This window comes from Vigna umbellata, chromosome 2 (assembly GCF_029865625.1).
Source record: "Vigna umbellata cultivar VRB3 chromosome 2, Vumbellata_1.0, whole genome shotgun sequence".
NCBI classification, from domain to species: domain Eukaryota; kingdom Viridiplantae; phylum Streptophyta; class Magnoliopsida; order Fabales; family Fabaceae; genus Vigna; species Vigna umbellata.
In genome coordinates this window covers 13,186,479-13,205,930 of record NC_142166.1, presented here as the reverse complement: position 1 = coordinate 13,205,930, position 19,452 = coordinate 13,186,479, and the positions used below count along the sequence as shown (strand labels likewise).

At 34.4% G+C, this 19,452-nt stretch overlaps 2 protein-coding genes across 3 annotated transcripts; one reads left to right on the top strand and one right to left on the bottom strand.

Moving 5' to 3' along the window:
- Positions 1-983: 983 nt before the first annotated feature.
- Positions 984-5,377, top strand: LOC124842098 (rac-like GTP-binding protein ARAC8). Of its 2 annotated transcripts, none has more exons than XM_088106206.1 (9): positions 984-1,280; positions 1,549-1,636; positions 1,986-2,095; positions 2,183-2,246; positions 3,298-3,362; positions 3,457-3,522; positions 4,391-4,488; positions 4,930-5,007; positions 5,103-5,377. In XM_088106206.1, the coding sequence occupies exons 1-8, from the start codon at positions 1,176-1,178 to the stop codon at positions 4,991-4,993; spliced, it is 660 nt and encodes a 219-aa protein (XP_087962332.1). In that variant the 5' UTR covers positions 984-1,175; the 3' UTR covers positions 4,994-5,007; positions 5,103-5,377. The 2 variants fall into 2 exon arrangements, with proteins under 2 accessions (XP_087962332.1, XP_047174466.1); XM_047318510.2 differs by having other exon boundaries at positions 990-1,280; positions 4,941-5,007.
- A 2,161-nt stretch (positions 5,378-7,538) lies between these two features.
- Positions 7,539-14,080, bottom strand: LOC124842096 (uncharacterized). The gene is made up of 3 exons (XM_047318504.2): positions 13,622-14,080; positions 12,223-12,594; positions 7,539-12,132 (listed from the first exon to the last, which is right to left on the bottom strand). Exons 1-3 carry the CDS (start codon positions 13,745-13,747, stop codon positions 7,783-7,785), a joined length of 4,848 nt encoding a protein of 1,615 aa, XP_047174460.1. The 5' UTR covers positions 13,748-14,080; the 3' UTR covers positions 7,539-7,782.
- Positions 14,081-19,452: the final 5,372 nt, after the last annotated feature.

The window sequence follows — 19,452 nt, the reverse complement described above, 5'->3', positions numbered from 1 at the left end:
AAAAAAATTTCATCTTCAACACCCCATGAGTTTAAAGCTACTCAACCTAATTCACTATAGAAAAAAAAAATTAATAAGAGTGTGAAAATATCCTTTAAAATTTTCTAATTTTAAAATAATCAACAGTAAATATTTATGTGAGAAAGTTCTTTGTAAACTTTAAGGGCATTTCATGATAACTACTTTTTACTTTTTTTTCTCTCATTTTTTCAACATCTATCATTTTGTCCATGAACAAATCAAAATCGATCATGTGACTTGTAAAGGTTTATTAACACTTACGACATCCCTTTAAATTTGGTAGCTATTTAAAAGTGATATAAATATGCCAATAATAAAGTTATACTAAACAAAACAAAACCTATATCTTTATTTGTTTAAATTTATAAATAAAAAAAGAATCTCAAATGTGTAAAGAAAGGCACTAATGTGTTAATAAATACATACAAGTCATGTGATGTACGATCTTGCTATAACTGATCATTAAAAGAGTCAGAATCTAAAGTTTAGGAGAAAAAATAATTCTTCCAATTTGGAATTGTTTTGTGCGACATCAACAGAAAGGAAAAAATAGTTGTTGTGTACATGTTAGTGTTTCACTTTTTTCATAAAATTTCACAAAGATAATTTTAATTTGTTTAATATAATTCAAATATTTTTTGTTCCAATTAATCTTAATGTGTATGTAGAAAAACTATATGAGCAGATTAAGAAATTAAAAATACTCAGACCAAGATTTTAATGCTAACTAGGAATCTAAGGAAAAAAAAACTTAATTAAAAAGTAAGAAGAATAAAAAATTTAATTTTCTAAATTCAACTTCTTTTTTTATCTTTTGCTTTCTCTTCAGTTAAAAAATGGTTTTCTTTGTCATTTGCTTCTCTTCCAACGTACCATGACAAAAAATTGTACCTGACTTTAAATAAAAGCACAAAAGAAAAAATAATAAAAAATTGCTTTTGCAAAGACTAAGATTAAAAAAGAAAAGCAATTGGCAGGTACAAGAAAGAGGGAATGAGTGAGAATCATGTGAAGTGCCGCCACTCTTTCTCTCTCTCCATCAGTGGCTGGGTCAATCAAAAGCTTTAATCTTTTACAATCCAACAAAACACCCACTTCTGTTTCCCTTTTGGTTAAGCTATTCTCAGAGTTTCTTCTTCTTTGTGTTTCTTCCAATGGCTGCTATTGCCCCAAGATTCATCAAGTGTGTGACCGTTGGGGACGGAGCTGTAGGGAAGACCTGCATGCTCATTTGCTACACCAGCAACAAATTCCCCACGGTGTGCATGCTTTCTTCCAAATCCTTTATGCTTTGAAGAGATCATTTTTTTTAATTGCTTCCATTTAATGTTCTTATCCTGTAATTGTTCACTGTGTGTGCATATGCATCCTGAATTCCGCTCAGTTCCGTTGAAGTCATCTTAATTTGCTTAAAACATGTTTTTTTTGTTTGTGTGTGTTGGACACAGAAGGTTACCCATTTATTATCTTGTAAAATTTCACCATTGAGTTCATCTGATTTGGCTTTCCCTCTATGTTGATCGTCAGGACTATATTCCCACTGTGTTTGACAATTTCAGTGCCAATGTAGTTGTTGAAGGCGTAACTGTCAATTTAGGCCTTTGGGATACAGCTGGTATACCCTCTGAGACTTGTTATAATTTTTTTGTTGTTTTATTTTATCTGGGGAGGGGAAGGATTCGTGTAAAACTGAAAAGATTGAATTAAAGTTTCTTGAGATTTCAAACAATACTCCTTTTTTTTCTTCATTTAGAGTATATTAAACTGACACCTGCTGTCCTAAAACACTTTATTTACACCAAATACTCCCAACAGGAGAGTTTCTGGAACCTTAAAAAGGTAGTGATTCAGAAGCAATTTCAATAAACCACTGGTGGTATAAGTCTAATTGGCTCCAAGGGAGGGTTTTGTATGTTGAAAGGCAAAGTTTGTTATATTGTATTTGTTTCCAATACCTTCCTTAGGGCAAGAGGATTACAACAGGCTGAGGCCATTGAGCTACAGGGGGGCAGATGTCTTTGTCTTGGCTTTTTCTTTAGTTAGTCGAGCAAGCTATGAGAATGTGCTGAAGAAGGTATGCTTCAGTGCTTGTATCTCTGAATTGGTATTTTGATGTCTTGCAGATTTCTCTTTTGTTCTCTAATTTGTATGCACTCTCCAGTGGATCCCTGAACTCCAGCATTTTGCCCCTGGCATCCCATTGGTATTGGTTGGTACCAAATTGGGTAAGTCATCCTTCACTTGTGTTAATGTCTGTCTTAGTCTCGTGCTAATTTGTCTTCTAATTATAGACCCTTCTGTGTATCAATTCTTTTACAATAGAATTCAGTAAAAGAATATGCACAAAGTTTTGTGCCATAGTATATATTTTAAACGTAACAAACTCATTCATCATAAATTTGTGAAGACTGGCTTTCATATGGGTTGGGCTTATATGTGCAGCTTCTAACTTGTCCATGTATCCCTACTATAGTGAGGACACATTTTAGTTTACATCTCCTTCATCACTTATTGGTAATCTACTTAGGAAATTGTATTCAGATATTACAAATGCAGATTGCTTGACCAAAAAATTCTACTGCAAGGATGACATAATTGTATCATTGATGCCATCTACTTTAATTGAAGTAAAGAACTCAGTGCTATAAGCTTTAAAGACTATTCTTTAGTGTAGTTTAAATGTTCTAATCCCTTTTATTAATTGATCAATAAATATTGGATCATCTTCACAAAAGGATGCCTAATCTTTTTTACCAAAATTTAGAATTTAAAAATAAAGAAGTTGGATCATGATACGTAAGCATCATGACAATTGCTTCATGATGCATAATCTTCACATCAACTCTAATATTACTACCACTGAATTAAATGAAAGAAAGCTTTATTCAAGATTTGAAAAACTATGACAATAACGAGCAACATAATCACGAATTCATTAGTCAACCATTAATCTTGATCTCCTTTACTTTTTCTTGATTCATTTGACAGTTTGCATAATTTAGTATTTTGATCAAATAGTTTTTGTCTCTTGCTTCATACAGCAGACATAATCCATCTCTAGTTCTAACAGTTTGTTAATTTTTACTTCATCATATCCTAAAACATTACTTATGCATAAGTTTTATTTCAAGATAATATTTTTATTTCAACAGCAAGTTAGTGTTAGAACAAGATTGTAAAAGTAAAAGGAAAAAGGAAAACAATTTTGACATCAATGTTCAATTAATGGTGGCAGTAGTATGACATGCATTGCTATTATGTGTGATGGGCATGCAGATCTCCGAGAAGACAAGCACTATATGGCTGATCATCCAGGTTTGATGCCCGTGACTACTGAGCAAGTACAAATCTTTCATCACCAAATGTGTATGCAAATGTGTAGAGTTTCGCATGCAATGATTTTTATGAAGTATTGGATTTTCTGTTCATTACTAGGGTGAGGAACTCCGTAAACAGATTGGAGCAACTTATTATATCGAGTGCAGCTCAAAAACTCAGCAGGTATATTTAAGTACCATCTTATTCTTGCAATTGTTTGTTTGTACATGAAAAAAATACCACACAGTATAATTCATCTTTTAGAGGAATGCAATTTAAAATAAAATAAATTATGGTAGGTGGATCATGTTTGGATGATGTGCAATAATGTAAATTACTCATGCCTTACTGATATAGCCTTTTTAACAACTTTTTTTCTAAATTTTAAGTAAAATCTAATTCATGAAGTTGGGCCATGTTTTTATTATTTTTTTGTTTCACATATCAAATAATTATGACTTCAAAATGATTAAATGTAATGTAAAATAAGGATGTGGGACTTGTGGACCCAGTTAATAAAGTTTAGAGTTGTTAGGCTGGAGAAGTGAGTTACCTAACGGACCCGATTGATCCGTAGCACTTTCCCTGCTTTCCAGATCCTGGAATGTATTTTGTATGATCTGAAATGCATGGAAAGTGGTTCAAGAAAACTGTGAAGTGAAAGAAGAAAAGTGTTTACATTATAAAAGGTAAAATTGTCTAATATCTAATCATGGAATCCACTTAATTAATTTAAGAACCTCAAAAGGTAAAATTCAGTTGTTGGGATGGAGATGGCCTGGCATAGAATGTGAAAATTTGTTAAATTATCCAAAAGGTGCCAATACACCATTACTCCAATGAGATGCTTTCATAGCTGTAAAAAATTGTGAAATGTAGCAATATCATTTGGTTTTGCTCATGTGATGTGTTTGTTGTTAAAGGGTCTATTATTGGTATCTCTCAATTTTGGTATGCCAGATATTTTTCATCAGTTTTTGGAGATACTTACTTTGATGTTTTAACAAATATTCTGCCTGAAACCAAACTTATTTTCGCAATACTATTGCAGAATGTGAAGGGGGTTTTTGATGCTGCAATAAGAATGGTGATCAAGCCTCCACAAAAGCAAAACGAGAAGAGGAAGAAAAAACCACGAGGCTGTTTCCTGTCAGTGCACCTTTTCTATATTATATCTAACAGTTTTATACATATTTTTCTGTTGGGGTAACACTTTTCCTTTGACACCTCACTGTTTTCATTTCAACAATTTTATATTATCCCTATCGAAAAGTTACCCACTTTGAGTATTCAAATATTTTAGTAGTTGGTTGTACTTACCCAAAATTTATTGTGTATCAAGAACTGATAAAATAGTTAATAACTGGTCAGGTTAGGTTACCAATACTTAAGGAAAACAATAATGAATAACGTGGCAACTCGCATTAAACCACCATAGTTTATTAAAGAGAATACACGGTGGCAGTTAAAGTGTGAAAAAAATATATGTATATATATGCACATGATAAAATTGTACTATAGTTTGGCTTGTTTTGAATGTTATAATATTAGTTCCTGTGACTTTTGGTTATTGGATTTAATCTATCTCAGTGAAAATGCAGAAACGTGTTGTGTGGAAGGAACATTGTTCGTCTTAAATGAAAGACTACATTAGCATTTCGTCCAAAGGTTTGATTGTAGAAATATGAAACTTGAATTATAATGACTTGGCTGGAGTTTGCAGTGTTGTTACTTATATTTGGTTGTTTTGAATTTGATTTCAGGTAGGTTTTAATGTTATGAAACAGTTGCACCGTATAAGCATGTAAAGAAAGCACAAAGAAGTTTGTTGGCTAGCTACCATTTATTTAAATTATTTTATTTGAATTTGATCTAGTTTCAGTGTATATATATATATATATATATGATATGAGGTGTCATTATCTGATATTCAAACTAAACTAGCTTTTCAAATTATTACTAATTAAAGCGTGCTGAATTGTTGTATTGTTCATAATCTCTATATAAAAGGACTCGTTGGGTGGTTCATTATTCAGAATAGACCAATATCAGCAACTATTTGAAAAACCTATGCTTTTATTGTACTTATTTCTCAAATGATATGACGTTTGATCCCACCATCCCTCTCCCTTCACCTTCTCCAACTTTAGCTGCTCAATTGTCTGAATCAGGTAAGAGAACGAAGGTTACGATTATCAGCATGTTTTTCTATAAATAAAAATAAATATAAACTAATTTCTAGAAGAAAATTTGATTTGTAGAAATTTAACTCCTTTAAATTTCTAATTTTTAAGTTTGTACAAAAGTTAATTTGAATTGGTAAATATTATCTTTTATTTTTATCTCTTCAAGAATTACTCGAATAAATTTATTAAAAAATCCATTACTCAACATAAAGACTTCACTTCGCATGGCTTTTTATTAATTTATTCATCTTACTTTTAAAATGTTTTGAAAATAATTTTTCTTTATATTCAATCTCAATTATTCAAATCACCGGTAAAAGAAATTTAATTCAAGTTTCCCTTCACTAATTTTCCTTTATATTTAAAAGTTTTAATTAGGAAATTCACGTTTATTTTAATAATCGAACAACTTTTATAAAAACAAATAAAAACGGTACTTTCCAAATCCAATAATTTTAGTTCTAATTAGAAAATTCACGTTTATTTTAATAATCGAACAACTTTTACAAAAACAAATAAAAACGGTACTATCAAAATCCAATAATTGTAGTCCATTCAAATTGAAAGAAAATTTCTTCGAAATAAGAGATATCAAAATGAAGTCAACCGTATAAACCAACCGATTTACCGCCAATTCGAATTGTGATGGATTGTAAAAAAATTAATTGTTTTAGATGTAAGTTAACTGACTTAATCCACAAATTAATGAGTCAAGTTGAAGGTGATTATATTTAACTTATGTTTGTAAACTATATAAATTAACATTTTAAATTTTAAATTTTAAATTTTAACTACTATAAAATATTTAAACACTTAAAAATAATCAAGTCAAATATATTTTATTTTACTGCAAAAAATATATAAAATAAATAAATAAATAAATAAAGCAAAAATATCATTAATGAAATCAATCTACTAACCCACAAATATGTGATAAGCAGAGTTCACAAACAAGAAAACAACTTATGATGAGTCAATCATGTAAACCAGGTTACATTAACTCACTACCCTATTTGAAATTACTTATCCAAATAAAAACATACCAACTTGTTAGCTTTCAGTTAAAATTAATTTTCTGTTTTAATTATTTGATTGAAAACATAGGCTAATCCCATCTTCTAAACAAACCAGAAGCATGCAACCTTATTCCGCTTATACCCTTTTCCGACTTAACACCGACCCCGAAATGCCACCAAACATTCTTTTAGTCCATCACACAACATTACAAGAACAAGTAATGATATACAGACTGGCGAGTGTGGACAGAGATTTCTCTGTATGACACGGAATTAGACAGTTCCAAGAAAACGACAACGTATCAAAGTTCTGGCTTTGATTAACATATCGAGTGAAAAAATTAGCAACGCCAAATTTGCACGACTCTATACAAAAACAAAGCCAGTGTGATAATGAAAACACGACTAGTTGTAAATATCAACAAAATCAGGTAGAAACGTTAAATGTGAAGGAATCCGATACACAGCAAACATATATCGATCACAGCAGAGGAAGCAACTTGGTGCCAAAATTTGTTGGTCCCTATTATGTATGTATGTGTGTATAGGAAAAGATTTTAATTTAGTTTCTGAACGTAAAAAGAGGATTTCTACATGAAGTGCTGATAAGGGAAAGTTATGGTCCACTAGATATAGATATAGATGCAACAAGTATGGTCCCCTCTTTAGGAAGGAAAAATAACTAGTTCCCCTTTCAAATATTCCTGTAAAATATATATGATAAACTAAGGGAATGAGGACCTGCGACTAACATAATCAGGCGCCCACTTACCACCCAATTCTCCCAAAAGCAAATGTTAGATGTTCTATGGAAATTGACCATCCCCCATCCACAAATCACTGAAGACGACACATTTAGCATACAAACAACTACTTAAGAGGCATGACAACATTCAATTGAGGATCACCTAAGAAAACATAAAAAAGATAGTAAAAAGAAAACTAGCAAGAAGAACGGAAATATATGAGAGCCACAGCAGGCTGAAACGGAGCAGGATTTCTCAATGAAAATGGGACAGAAGACTGCCCACAGAGAAATTGCAATAGCATTTATTCCATTATCATTTAAATATATTTCTTAACGAAAAAAGTAACAACCTCCACTGAATTACATCAGCATGACACAGGATATATTTTCAGATCTTCTCCCACAAGTGACCAAGTGTTGCAAACATTTGAATATACAAAACTAAACACTTACAAGCATTTGTGGTCATCAGATTGTATGATTATATAGATTGCTATTGCCATGAGGATTGGTTGTAGCCATCCCACCCACCATCAGGCTCCTTCCTCTTCCGAACACTACCGGCAAGCTGGATCCTCGCTTGCTCCTCAGCTAAGGCCTTTGAACTAGCAACAGAAAGTTGCCTAGATGGAAGAGGCAAACTCTCATCTCTCCCCTCCATGTCTGAACAGCCAGGTCCAGCATTAAGATCTAAACCCTGCCTTGTCCATTTTCTACTGGTCTCAGCACTACCACTATTGTTACCTTCTGGAAGACCAACAACATAGGGCCTGGGGTAATGAGATGAAACTGTGGCAGCAGGCCCCATTAACTGTGAATTTACTGCAGGGAAGCAAAGCCGATTGGCTGATGTTGGATATACGTAAGTAGTTGACCCAGCAGAAAAAGAAGCTGATGGAAGAGGGAAGCTGGAGTTAAAGGGGAAGACGGGATATTCAAATGGAGCAGATGGATATGACACTGCAGGAGAAGATGACAATACTGGGGCCCTATAAATATCAGGTCCAAATGGGTTGCCACCAGCAGCAGGAGTCAACAACCTTTGTGGCCCATTTGGAGCAACAATTGAAAAGGGCTGATCCCCTCTATCAGGCATAATTGAAGATATTGTGACAGCAGAATAGGTGTTGCCACTGGAAGGAAGCCAAGAGAAGTTGCCTGGCTCAGCAGTAGTCATTCTATGTCCAGAAACAGGTAATTGAGATGGCACATTGCTCCGGGAGTGCTGAGAGAACAATGAGGATTCGGTGGTCATTTCATCCACAGAAGGTCCGTTGTTCAAATCAAAGTCCCTGTGGGCATTCACTTCTCTAATTGGTGGACCACCCAATGATGATTTCCCCTGCATAATTGGCACATCAATTTTATGATTACTGTTCAAGCAAATGCCCATGTCGGAAGCATCATCCACTTGGTTTAAGTCAAGACCAAGCCCTCCAGAGCTGCGGACAGGTGAAGGTATTTTACTGCATACAGGATCATGACTATCAGTTGCAAGAGATATAGAATTTGTGTGTCGAGCACAAGAAATGTCATCAAGTATTCTTTCATCGGCCACATTCAAGTCAATATCCAATGGTGCTCGACTCTGCTTTCCAGCTGGAGCATCAGGAATAGGGGTAGTTGATGTACCAAGAGGCATTTCCATAACTTTCCTGGGTTCAGCTGGCCTGAATGCACTGGTGGCAGCTGATCCCTTCCAACCAATTTCACCTTTACTTCTCAATAAATCTTCGGGAGGCACAAAGTGCCCCTTAGCAGCAGACGCCACAGTGACTGGGGCAAGAATACCACAAGACATAGATGAAGCAGGAAATGGAACAGGACTGATCAATCGACCAGAAGGTGCACATCCTGAATTGGCAATGCTGTTGAACTCACATCTTCCATCATCTGCATTGAGCCCTTCATTTAAATCAAATTCAACCTTTGCATCCGCATCTGACACAGCTGCAGCAGACATGGAAGAAGCATCTGCAGTGGTAGAGGTGCACTCCTCAGCCTCCTCTGCTTCTGAGGAAGTCAATTTCAACCTTTTAGAATTGAGATGCTTATCGATTTCTTGTGAAAGAACACTAGGTGAGTCTTCAGGAAGATCCTCTCTAGAAGGTTGGTCACGAACATCTCTCGTTTCTAAATTCTCCTCTACATGTTCAGCAACAAGACCAGTCACAATAGAACATATACCTCTATTCTCAGGCATGGTCAAGGTGTCACTTTCAGACTCACTTCTTTTACTTCTACACTGATTGACATGATTCTCAGCATCAACATCATCAATTTTGTCAGATTCCCGTTCAGGGAAGTCTTTAAGAACCTTGTCAACACTATAACCAGAAGAATGGAGCGCTTTATCATCTTTTCCTCTTGCCAAATCAGACTGAACAAGTACAGCAGGAGGATTTTTAACTGTCTGTCCACTGCCACTTGATCCTTCAGCAGTATAGTTATCACTCTGAACATCCACTTCCGCAGCTGTATGTGACAATTTTTTAGCTGCTTCTGCCTCAACTTCAGCAACGCAATTGATTTTATCATGAATTTCGCCAGCATTGACTCCCTGAACAACCTCCTGTAGTTGCTTGCTTCCATCACCATCTCCAGCTTCTTGTACACAATTTTCAGCAAGGCCACCCAGAGAAGTAGGTCCAGATTTTTCATTTAATTTTCCTTTGCTTTCCAAAGTAGTTTCAGCAACCTGTTGTAAATCCATATTACATGCATCAACACGCTTATTTAGCTCTCTTGCAGTTTTTCCTCCTGAAGCTTGAAAATCAGAATCGCTTTCACCATTTGCCCCTAGATCACCTGTTACAGAGGCCAGATTCTTATGTTCAACATCAAGAGCATCATTTGAGTGACATTCATCACGAACAAGATTTTCTTCAGAGGACTTAACACCATTGTCTGTGCATGACTGTTCAACAGCAGCTGTATTTCTTTCTGGAGATCCAGTTGGAGTTAACAATTCAGATTTCAATATCTCTCCAGCAGCCACACTAGCAAGAAGATTCATTCCACCATCATCAGCTTCAGAGTACTTAACACCTTCAATTAAAGCATTTATTGAGCTGTAAGAAGCATCCTGCAAATTGCCAGCTTTATTTTCATTTCCAGATGATGATGAAGCAGCTTTTGATACTTCCAATGCCTTCTTACAATCATTGCCAGTCCGACAGTGCTCTTCATCAGTAACTGCAGCAGGTGATCCATCACCCTCATCAGAGCCAGTCAATACCTCTTTAAAGTCATTACTCTGCCAAGATTCAGTATTAATATCTGAACCAATATTTACTCGATAAAGGTCGCTCTTTTCATTTGGGCTGTGATCAGACTGATCATGCTTCTCAGGAAGAACAGGAGATGAAGCTCGACTATTCATGATTGTAGGATCATCAAAAGAACCAGCGCTGACACTTTGTGCAGGACTTCTACCTTGATTTGGAATTTTAACAATCAGCTTTGGAATATTGCCCTCAAGAGAAGTTCCATCAACTGCTTTATCCATTAATCCAGGTTGAGATATTTTTTCTGAAGTTAAATTTTTGTGCAAGGAGGAATTCTTGCTTGATCCGGTTTCCCTTTGCCCCCCAGATGGAGATGAACCTGAAAATCCATTAATGGATTTTCGATGCCGTGAAGAGCCTCCAGAAATCTTATTGGCACTCATTGCAGTAGAGCTTCTGGCATCTTCCTTTACTGAGTGACCTCCAGTTTTAGCATGGTCACTAGAACAAGATTGACTGTTGTTGTGAGATTGACTAGAACTACAACTTTTCTCATCCCTTGCATTTGCCATGGGAGGATCAGAACCTCCATTGACAGCAACAATACGAGGCTGCCCATCTTTTAAATTTGCAGTAGCAGCTGCAGGTGACGGCACTGATTTTGCAGGCCCTGGAAATGCAGATGTTGATGCAGATCTGGTAATATTCTCTCCCTGGACAATCTTCACAGAGGTGGTCTTGGAAGCAGAAAGCTGGGTAACTGAACTCTTCATGGCAACATCTGATGATGCACCTGAGTGTCTATTCCCACCTTGACCAACATCAGAAGGACGTGATTTGGCAGGCCAGTGGACATTGGTACCTGAACCAGACTTTGCATCATTTATATTCATTTCAGCTTCAACTCGTTTCTTCCATGTATCAACTAAACCTCTTGCTTTCCTCTGAATTTCAGCGTTTTTGTGACTTCGCAAATGATTCACAGATTTTCCAATGTTGCATGTTTGTAAAGCCTGAAGATTTACTGGAAGTTTATCAAGTGCCCGTAGCAATACCAACAGAAATTCCTCAGCAGATTTATCACTGTCGCCAATCTTCCCTTTATGGACCTCTTGGAGCCATTCATCAAATACAGGCAAACCCCTTTGCTGCACAAACTGACTAAGACAATCTAACTTATCTGTTGCTGCAACAACAGCTGCAAGCAATGACCGGCTAGCTAAATCAATCTTCTTCTCATTTCTATCAGGAACCATCAGCTGCACTAATTTTACAACTCCTTCACCATCAACAAGCCCTCCCTTCTCAGTAATTTTTGCAATCTCTGTCTTGAAAATGTTATCATGCTTGAAATTACCAGAATCCCCATCCTCAGTTTTTATTGATCGTTCTCGCTTGGCTGACTCAGAGCCTTGATCTGCCCTTTCCCTTTTCCTCCCCTTAATGTGAGAAGGAAAGGAAGAAGTACTATTCTGGACACTATCTGAAGCAGATTTTAACTGAGATGTTGAAGTTGGACTACTCATAGGCTTAGGAGAACGGCCACCTGGCTGCACTGTTGCATGCATTTCTACACAATTCCTGTATAATAGTTTATCTACTTCTTCTTGACAATCCTGGGATGATGAGGACAAAATAAGTTGGGAAAAGACTGAGCACCACAAAAAATTCATAACATACAGGAACATCTGAGAGCAGAAACTTACATTAATATAATCTTGATCATTTAACCACCATAAACACTTGTTTGCAATGTCATAAACCCTCCTGCACAAAAATGAAGAAATCCCTGGTTGAAGTTCTGCCCCCTTAGGAAGAAATGCAACTTTACAAGGATGGAGCAGAGCTTCAGCATCAATCTCATCCTTATGGAAGGTGTAGAAGATTTCGTTTGGAGCAGCCTCCAAAGGCACGCTCTTGCTGAGTTTCACTTCAATTGATCGATAGAGCCAACTAACACCAAACTTCAATTTTTTATCTTTGCCAATTGTCAGATAACGAATTATACCAATATATGGTGGGCGATCTTCAGAAGGTTTGAAGAGAGCACATTCACCAACACTAATTTTGCGACGGTCCTATGATTTGAGAAGACAGGGAATCCTTAGTGAACTATTAAAATTCAATCAACAGAAACAGAATGCCTAAGTGCTTTGCATTTAGAATAAGTCATATTAGGTATTTTGAATATTTTATTTTACACTTATTTGGCAACTGCTCCCTTAAAAAGAATATTCACAAGTACACATTCTTCTTTGGCATTAGAATTAAAATAAATTTAATTAAAGAACCAAGAAATCACCACTAAAGCACAGCAGTATGACACCTAAACCAAGAATGGAATTTCAATTAAGATAATTTCATTAAATTTATAAAGGAGCTCAAAGAGCTTTTACAGTGACAAAAAAGGCCCAAGTCTAAACTCATCAGGGATATATATTCTCTGCTTAGTTATAAGCCTAACAAACCACAATCCTGATTCACACAGCTTGTACCTGTATCTAAATCTATAAAATCTTTATATACTCCCACACACAGCCAGCCTCCCAAATCCAGCCTTGCTCACATCATCCATTCCCCCCAACTGTAAATCATCAGCCCCTCAATTGACTACATAACTCATTGTAGGTCCTTTCAATGGATAGAAAAATATCTGGACCTCTTTTCTTCCTACTACTACTACATCAAAATCACATAAGCTTGCTACAATTAAAAATTAAAAATTGCAAGAAATATGATCTATTCCATTAGAGATTAGAACAATTAAAATTAACCTCTTGTAGTAATGACAAGAAAAATGATCCATTCCATTTAAAGATACTAATTGAAAAGTACTCATCCTCCAATAAATAAATAAAAATATAATCATAAATTCTTGATTATTAGAAAAGGGTTAAACACGTTTTGGTTCCAAATTCAGCACTTTCCATCTTAATCCTACCTTAGACACATACTTACACAGAACACACTCAAAAAAAGCTACACTTTATTTCCATATTAAGACACATATGTGCTGTCAGACATACATAATCATGTACAGCTTTTCCTTACACAGAAGAAACCGAAACCTAACACGCAATCCTGACCCAACTACAACTACAATACCTTAAAGAAAGACTTCACTGACGATGAAGAAGAAGACGAAGAAACATCGGCGTTCAGAGACGAGTTGCCAAGTGCGGGGGCTTTCCACATGTGCCGAGTGCCCTTCTCACCTCCACGTCCATGCATAGCCTTGCATTTTCCCCAACACGTACCATCAAATCCCCTCCAAATTCCACACCCGAAGCCCTCAGAACCACCGAAACCCTAGATCCGTGCAAAACCCTAACTCTACCACCATGCTCCCACGAAACCCTAAAAAGGACTGAGTTCTGAAAATTGAAATTAGGAGAATCGGATCCAGCCGAAGAAAAATGCAAAAGAGGAACAATCGATGGAGAGAAGGAAGGAACGAATTGGGAGCCGCCTTTGGATGTGGGAAGGGGGAAAATGCGACAATCTAGAGAGAGAAAGAAGATGGAAGAGAGAGAGTGAGAGAAAGCGTGTGGGTAAAGGGGGTGAAGGGTGTACTTGGGTACTTACCTAATAGGGGTCGGGCAGAACGGGCAGTGCGGGCAGGGAGAATGATAACGTCACAGGATGGTGAGGCGACGTGTGGAGAATGAGACTGGAGATTGGTGCCTTGGGAAGTGAGTCACCAGCATTGACTGGTCCATATACTGCTTTTTATTTGACTTTTACTTTCTCTCTCTGATCTCTCTCGCTGACAAACACCAGTTTCTTTGTTTGTTTCTTTCTTTCCTTTCTTTTTTATTTTTTTTTCTTTTCTAATTTATCTCTAGTGGGTTATCGAATGTGCTGTTATTGGTCCGGTTGAGAAGGGCAGAAGGGTAATTTTCTCTGCTACAGTCCACATGAAAGAATATGATGGCAAGTTAAGGTTGTCTTGGGATGTTCCAACACCTGTTACTGTGAGCAATACATTTTTTATTGTGTTTGTCCCAGGAAATTTTGTGATACCCTCTTTACACCTCTTTCTGCCACATCCAATATATGGATTTCAGCCTCCACAGAAGAAATTTCTCAAAAGAAATTGTAATGACCAATGAGAGTATCTTAACTTTATCAAAACTGGAACACATTCATTCATGTTTCTTTTCCTTTTGATTCAATAGAGATTGAGAAAGGAGAGAATGAGGAGAAAAATGGGTGGGTACAATGGTTTAGTGTAGTTCGGCAAGGTATAGAAGTAGGGTTGTGAAATGTGAAAAAAAGAGTATGAGAGTCTGTATAAAGAAATGATATACAAGAATATTGTATTCTCCAAATTTAAAAAACTAATCTTAGTTTTACATTTTTATTTTTAGTTTTTTTGGTTTAAATTTAGATCACTCTTAATCATCACATTATTACCATGTTTAAATAATTGTCGATGTATATGTTAATATTATTAAAATTAAATTATTATCGACTTGATCGAAAGTACATTGTTATTTATTAAATTAGTCTATTATTGTTTAAAATTATATGAACAAAATTGTACTAAACTACATACTAAAGAAACATGGGATAGTTGTTCTTTGTTTATTTTACTCAATGATCATAATACTATATTTTTGTTTATTAACTAAGTAGTTACTCCTAAGAGTTCTTGTTTAAATTTGGTCTAAAACTAAGTGAATAAGTAATTTCACTCCATTGTGCATTTGCTTTCCTATATTTCAAATTCAATATGAGAAATATGTCAGCTAACTAAGTTAGGTTCTCTAATAATCACACTTTTGTTTTTTAAATGATATTTAAATGGTTACTTTTATAATATATCTAAGTTAAGAAATTTATAAGTTATAATTTCATCATAATCTTTGAATATATTCTTTTAGGTAATACAGAATGGTCTAGATATTTTTACTACATGTATATTTGTTATTTTCAATATTTTTGCAATTTGTTTTTAAAATTACAAGATGATGTGAATGTTTTTAATAATAGCATATTTTGAACTTCTTTTTTAAGGTAAAATACTAATTAATTTAACAAGTTATACTTATTTGATGTGACTTATATAGTTGTGAAATTAACTAATATATTGAAATGTGTTTTTAAGAATTTTCAATAGAGTAATAATGAAACACATACTCGTATAAAGATACCAAAACTAATATATAGTGATTTTTTACACATATTTAACCTATGAGAATGAAACATTAATTCTATAATTTTAAAATATGTTTTGAATAAAAAATATTCATTAAAATTTTGAAGAATATATTTAATTAATGTTAAGTAATATACATTATTGTTATAATTTAGAATTTCTTGTCACATGTGTAATTAATATGTCTGACTCAAAGATATAGAAAAATGTTATATTAGAGATGTAGCCTTTATGCCAAATCTAGGTTTAGTCAAACTAAATAAACTTTTGTATTATTATTTGTAAAATTATTCCTATAGAAGGTTACAAATATCAAAATAATTATTATACATAGATATTTTTCACTTAGAAACTTATTGAAAGAACTTTTAGAATTTTTAAAGATATATTTTTCCATTGTATGGCGTAGTTTTTGGTCGAATCTGTAGTTTAAATATTTGATGAATCCAACTATTTTTTTTTTTTTGGAATTCATTTGAATTCTCTTTGAAATTTTTGAAGATTTGAAATGACTCGTGAAGACTTGGATGGTTTTAGGCTGATTTAGCTTATTATTAGGATATCATTATAAGTTTTCTCTTTTTTTTATCATATATAAATATATTTGAGTTTTTCTTGGTGATAGACAATATTTTAATTTATTAAAAGGTGTTTTTAGTTATTTAAAATATTATTGACTGGTCTTGAATTATTACTAGAAACATTTTAATCAATTAGATTATCATTTTAATCAATTAGAATCGCTTCAAACTATAATATGTTCTGAACCATCTCTTTTAATATGTTAAATCAAGTTTTTACCAGTTAAAATCACTTAACTTATTTTACATATTAGATCATTTTCTTTTAGTTTGTTAAAACGATAAGTTAATTTATTAATTTCACTTATAAGTGATAGTAACATATTAAAACATAGATTTAGCCTATAAAAATTTTGATTGCTTTCTTTGAAGATTTTGTTTTAAACAATTAAAGGTCTTCTAATTTGTTAAAACTCTCAAATATGATTATATATATATCCCTTTCATTTAAAAACCATATTACATTAAATTAAAATCATTCTTTTTTAAATGAATTACCTTTTGAGAGAGTACAAACTAAGCTGAAAAATCTTTTCTTGGATCTTTCTTTAGAAAAATTAGTGATGAATTTATTGGTTGAAAGAGAAACCATAATATATCACCTGGTTTATTTTTCTTATTGTGCTTAATTCATTTTAGGTCATGTTGTTCTTATTTCTAATTTAATTTTTAGTGTTTTTGTATTCTATAATTGGTGTCACTAGTTATTGAATCAAGTCTTGTAAGGTTCAGGATTTTGATTATTGTGTAGTTTACTTTCAGTGTGGAGGTTGTGTGTTTGTAATATGATATTATAGTATTAGCTTAGCTAATGTGACTAATCAGTTTGATGTACATCTTAGTATAAAGTAAGCTAGTATAAAATTTATTTCATTGATCTCTCACTTTATACATTGTGTGTTCATAATCTTTTAGTGCTTCTTGTGGCTTCTATCACCACCAAATTTTGTTATTCAAATATTTAATAAGTTTGTCATGTAGATGTTCAAAGAGATTTTAGAAAAGATAATTTCAAAATTGTTTGAATTTGTTGAACTAGGTTATGTTTCAGGACGCATCGATTATCCTATTATGTAAACTAGATACATCCAAATTACAATCGACTTGTGGCACTTAAACTGTGACATTTTTAAGTGTAAATAATTGTGTCCATACTGTCAAGTATATTTTTTTGTTTAATGGTAAGCGTTCTATCCAACAATTGATATCAAAGTTAAGGTCACGAGTTTAATTCTTAGTGGGATAATTGTTGAAGGAAAGATTAGTGGAGGTAGTGAGATGTCATTGCCCTTATGTGATATATTTAATTTAATTATTATTTAAGAGATAATCATATTATACTTGAATTTTGATAAAAGAGAGGTATGCATTACAACAATTTTTACATCATAAGTTTACATACCAAAAATTTCTATTACTAGGAGAAGGACAAAGAATATTATTTATTTATTAATCCTTTTTAATCTAACATTATCACTAGTCTTCATATAGTCGGTTAAAATAAGTTGATAAGAAGGTTCACATGTATAGTGAATAGTATATAAAAGGCTTAAATGCTTACTTGGTCCCTATGTTCAGTGGTAATTTTCAGTTTAGTATCCGATTTTAAAAGTGTAAACATTGGGTCCCTATGTTATCAAAATTGTTTGACTTCAGTCATATATCTTTAACGGTGTTAAAATTGATAATGTTGAAGTTAATCTGGAGCTGATTTATGCAAGAAATGTTGATGTGGCATTTAGTTGACATAAATGAGTGAGGACGAGTGGTTCTGTGACCCAAACTTTGGCTGCCACTGTGACCCCATGGCGGCATCCGCCAGCCCTCCATTGACGTCACTTGTCAACCACCAACAACCACCAACAACCACCATGAAACCCCAGATCCACGAATCAAAGGAACCCAAAACGCAAAAATAAAAATTCATGAAGAACAATCAAGAAACCAAAAATCCTTCCTTTCAAACTAAATTATTCAAGGGGAAAAAACTACAATTACAGGAATCAGATTCCAATACACCAAAATCCCCAAAGTGCTGAAATTCCCAATTCCAAAAACCCTAATCGCAGTATCAAGGATCCTAAATCACTACGCCACCACCTGCAGAGGAAAAACAGAGAAAACCCAATTCCAAAACGTGATATCGTCACTGCCCTCACCAACTTCGTGCACTTAGAATCACGAGCTCTTCACACAGAAACTGAAAACCCCAAAATCAGAATCGAAAACAAGAACAGAAAACCCCAAAATCTCCAAATGAAACCCTAAATCGCTATACGCGCCAACAGCGAGCACAAACCCCTGTGTTGCGAAGTCGTCAGAGTCGAAACCTTGCGGTGACACCACTACTGCCACCCCCACGAACGGGGACCGTCACACCGCGGAGAGGAAGTCGCGTCGGCCTCCCTTCCCTACGCGAAACGAACCTAAACCGAGAAGAAAGGAGAAGAGGAAGAACGACTAACGCGCCGCCACGAGCCACCTGGAGAATACGAAGACGCCCTCGGGGTCGCACCCTCTCCACGCTGTCGTCGTCACCTCCAAAGGTCCCAGCATGAAACGCAGAAAAAGAAAAGGAAGAAAGCCTCCCTAATTTGTGCGAGATCACAAAGACAACCCAGGATTGGGTCTATCTGTGAGAAGGAGAAGTCACACTTGGGAAAAGTTTCTAATATTACATTAGGGTTCTTAATAGAGTTGTCAAAACGGGTAACCCGGCTCGGCCCACCACGGGTTGGTTACTTAGTGGCCAACCCAACTCAGCTCACTTATTAGCGAGCTGAAAAAATTCGAACCCGGCTCAACCCACCACGGGTTGGTGGGTTAAACGGGTTGGCTCACTAGCTCATTTAATTATAATTTTTTTTAAAATAAAAAAAATTACAATTTTTTTTTAATTCAAATATAAATAAATGTCACTCTAAAATGATGTTAAACTCCAAAGACAATTCAAAATAAATAAAAAAATATCATACAATTCAAGCGTAATCCAAAAACATGTACAAAAGACGAACACATAAGTTTTTAATATTGATAATTTTTGTATCACTTGTCCATTTATAATATTAGAGTCTTGAATAGATAAATCTATAATATTTTTCTCTCTTGAAACATCTTCTTCTTTATCATCATCTATAATATAATAAAAAAATGCTAACTAATAATATTGAAACACAAAATAATAAATAATTAAA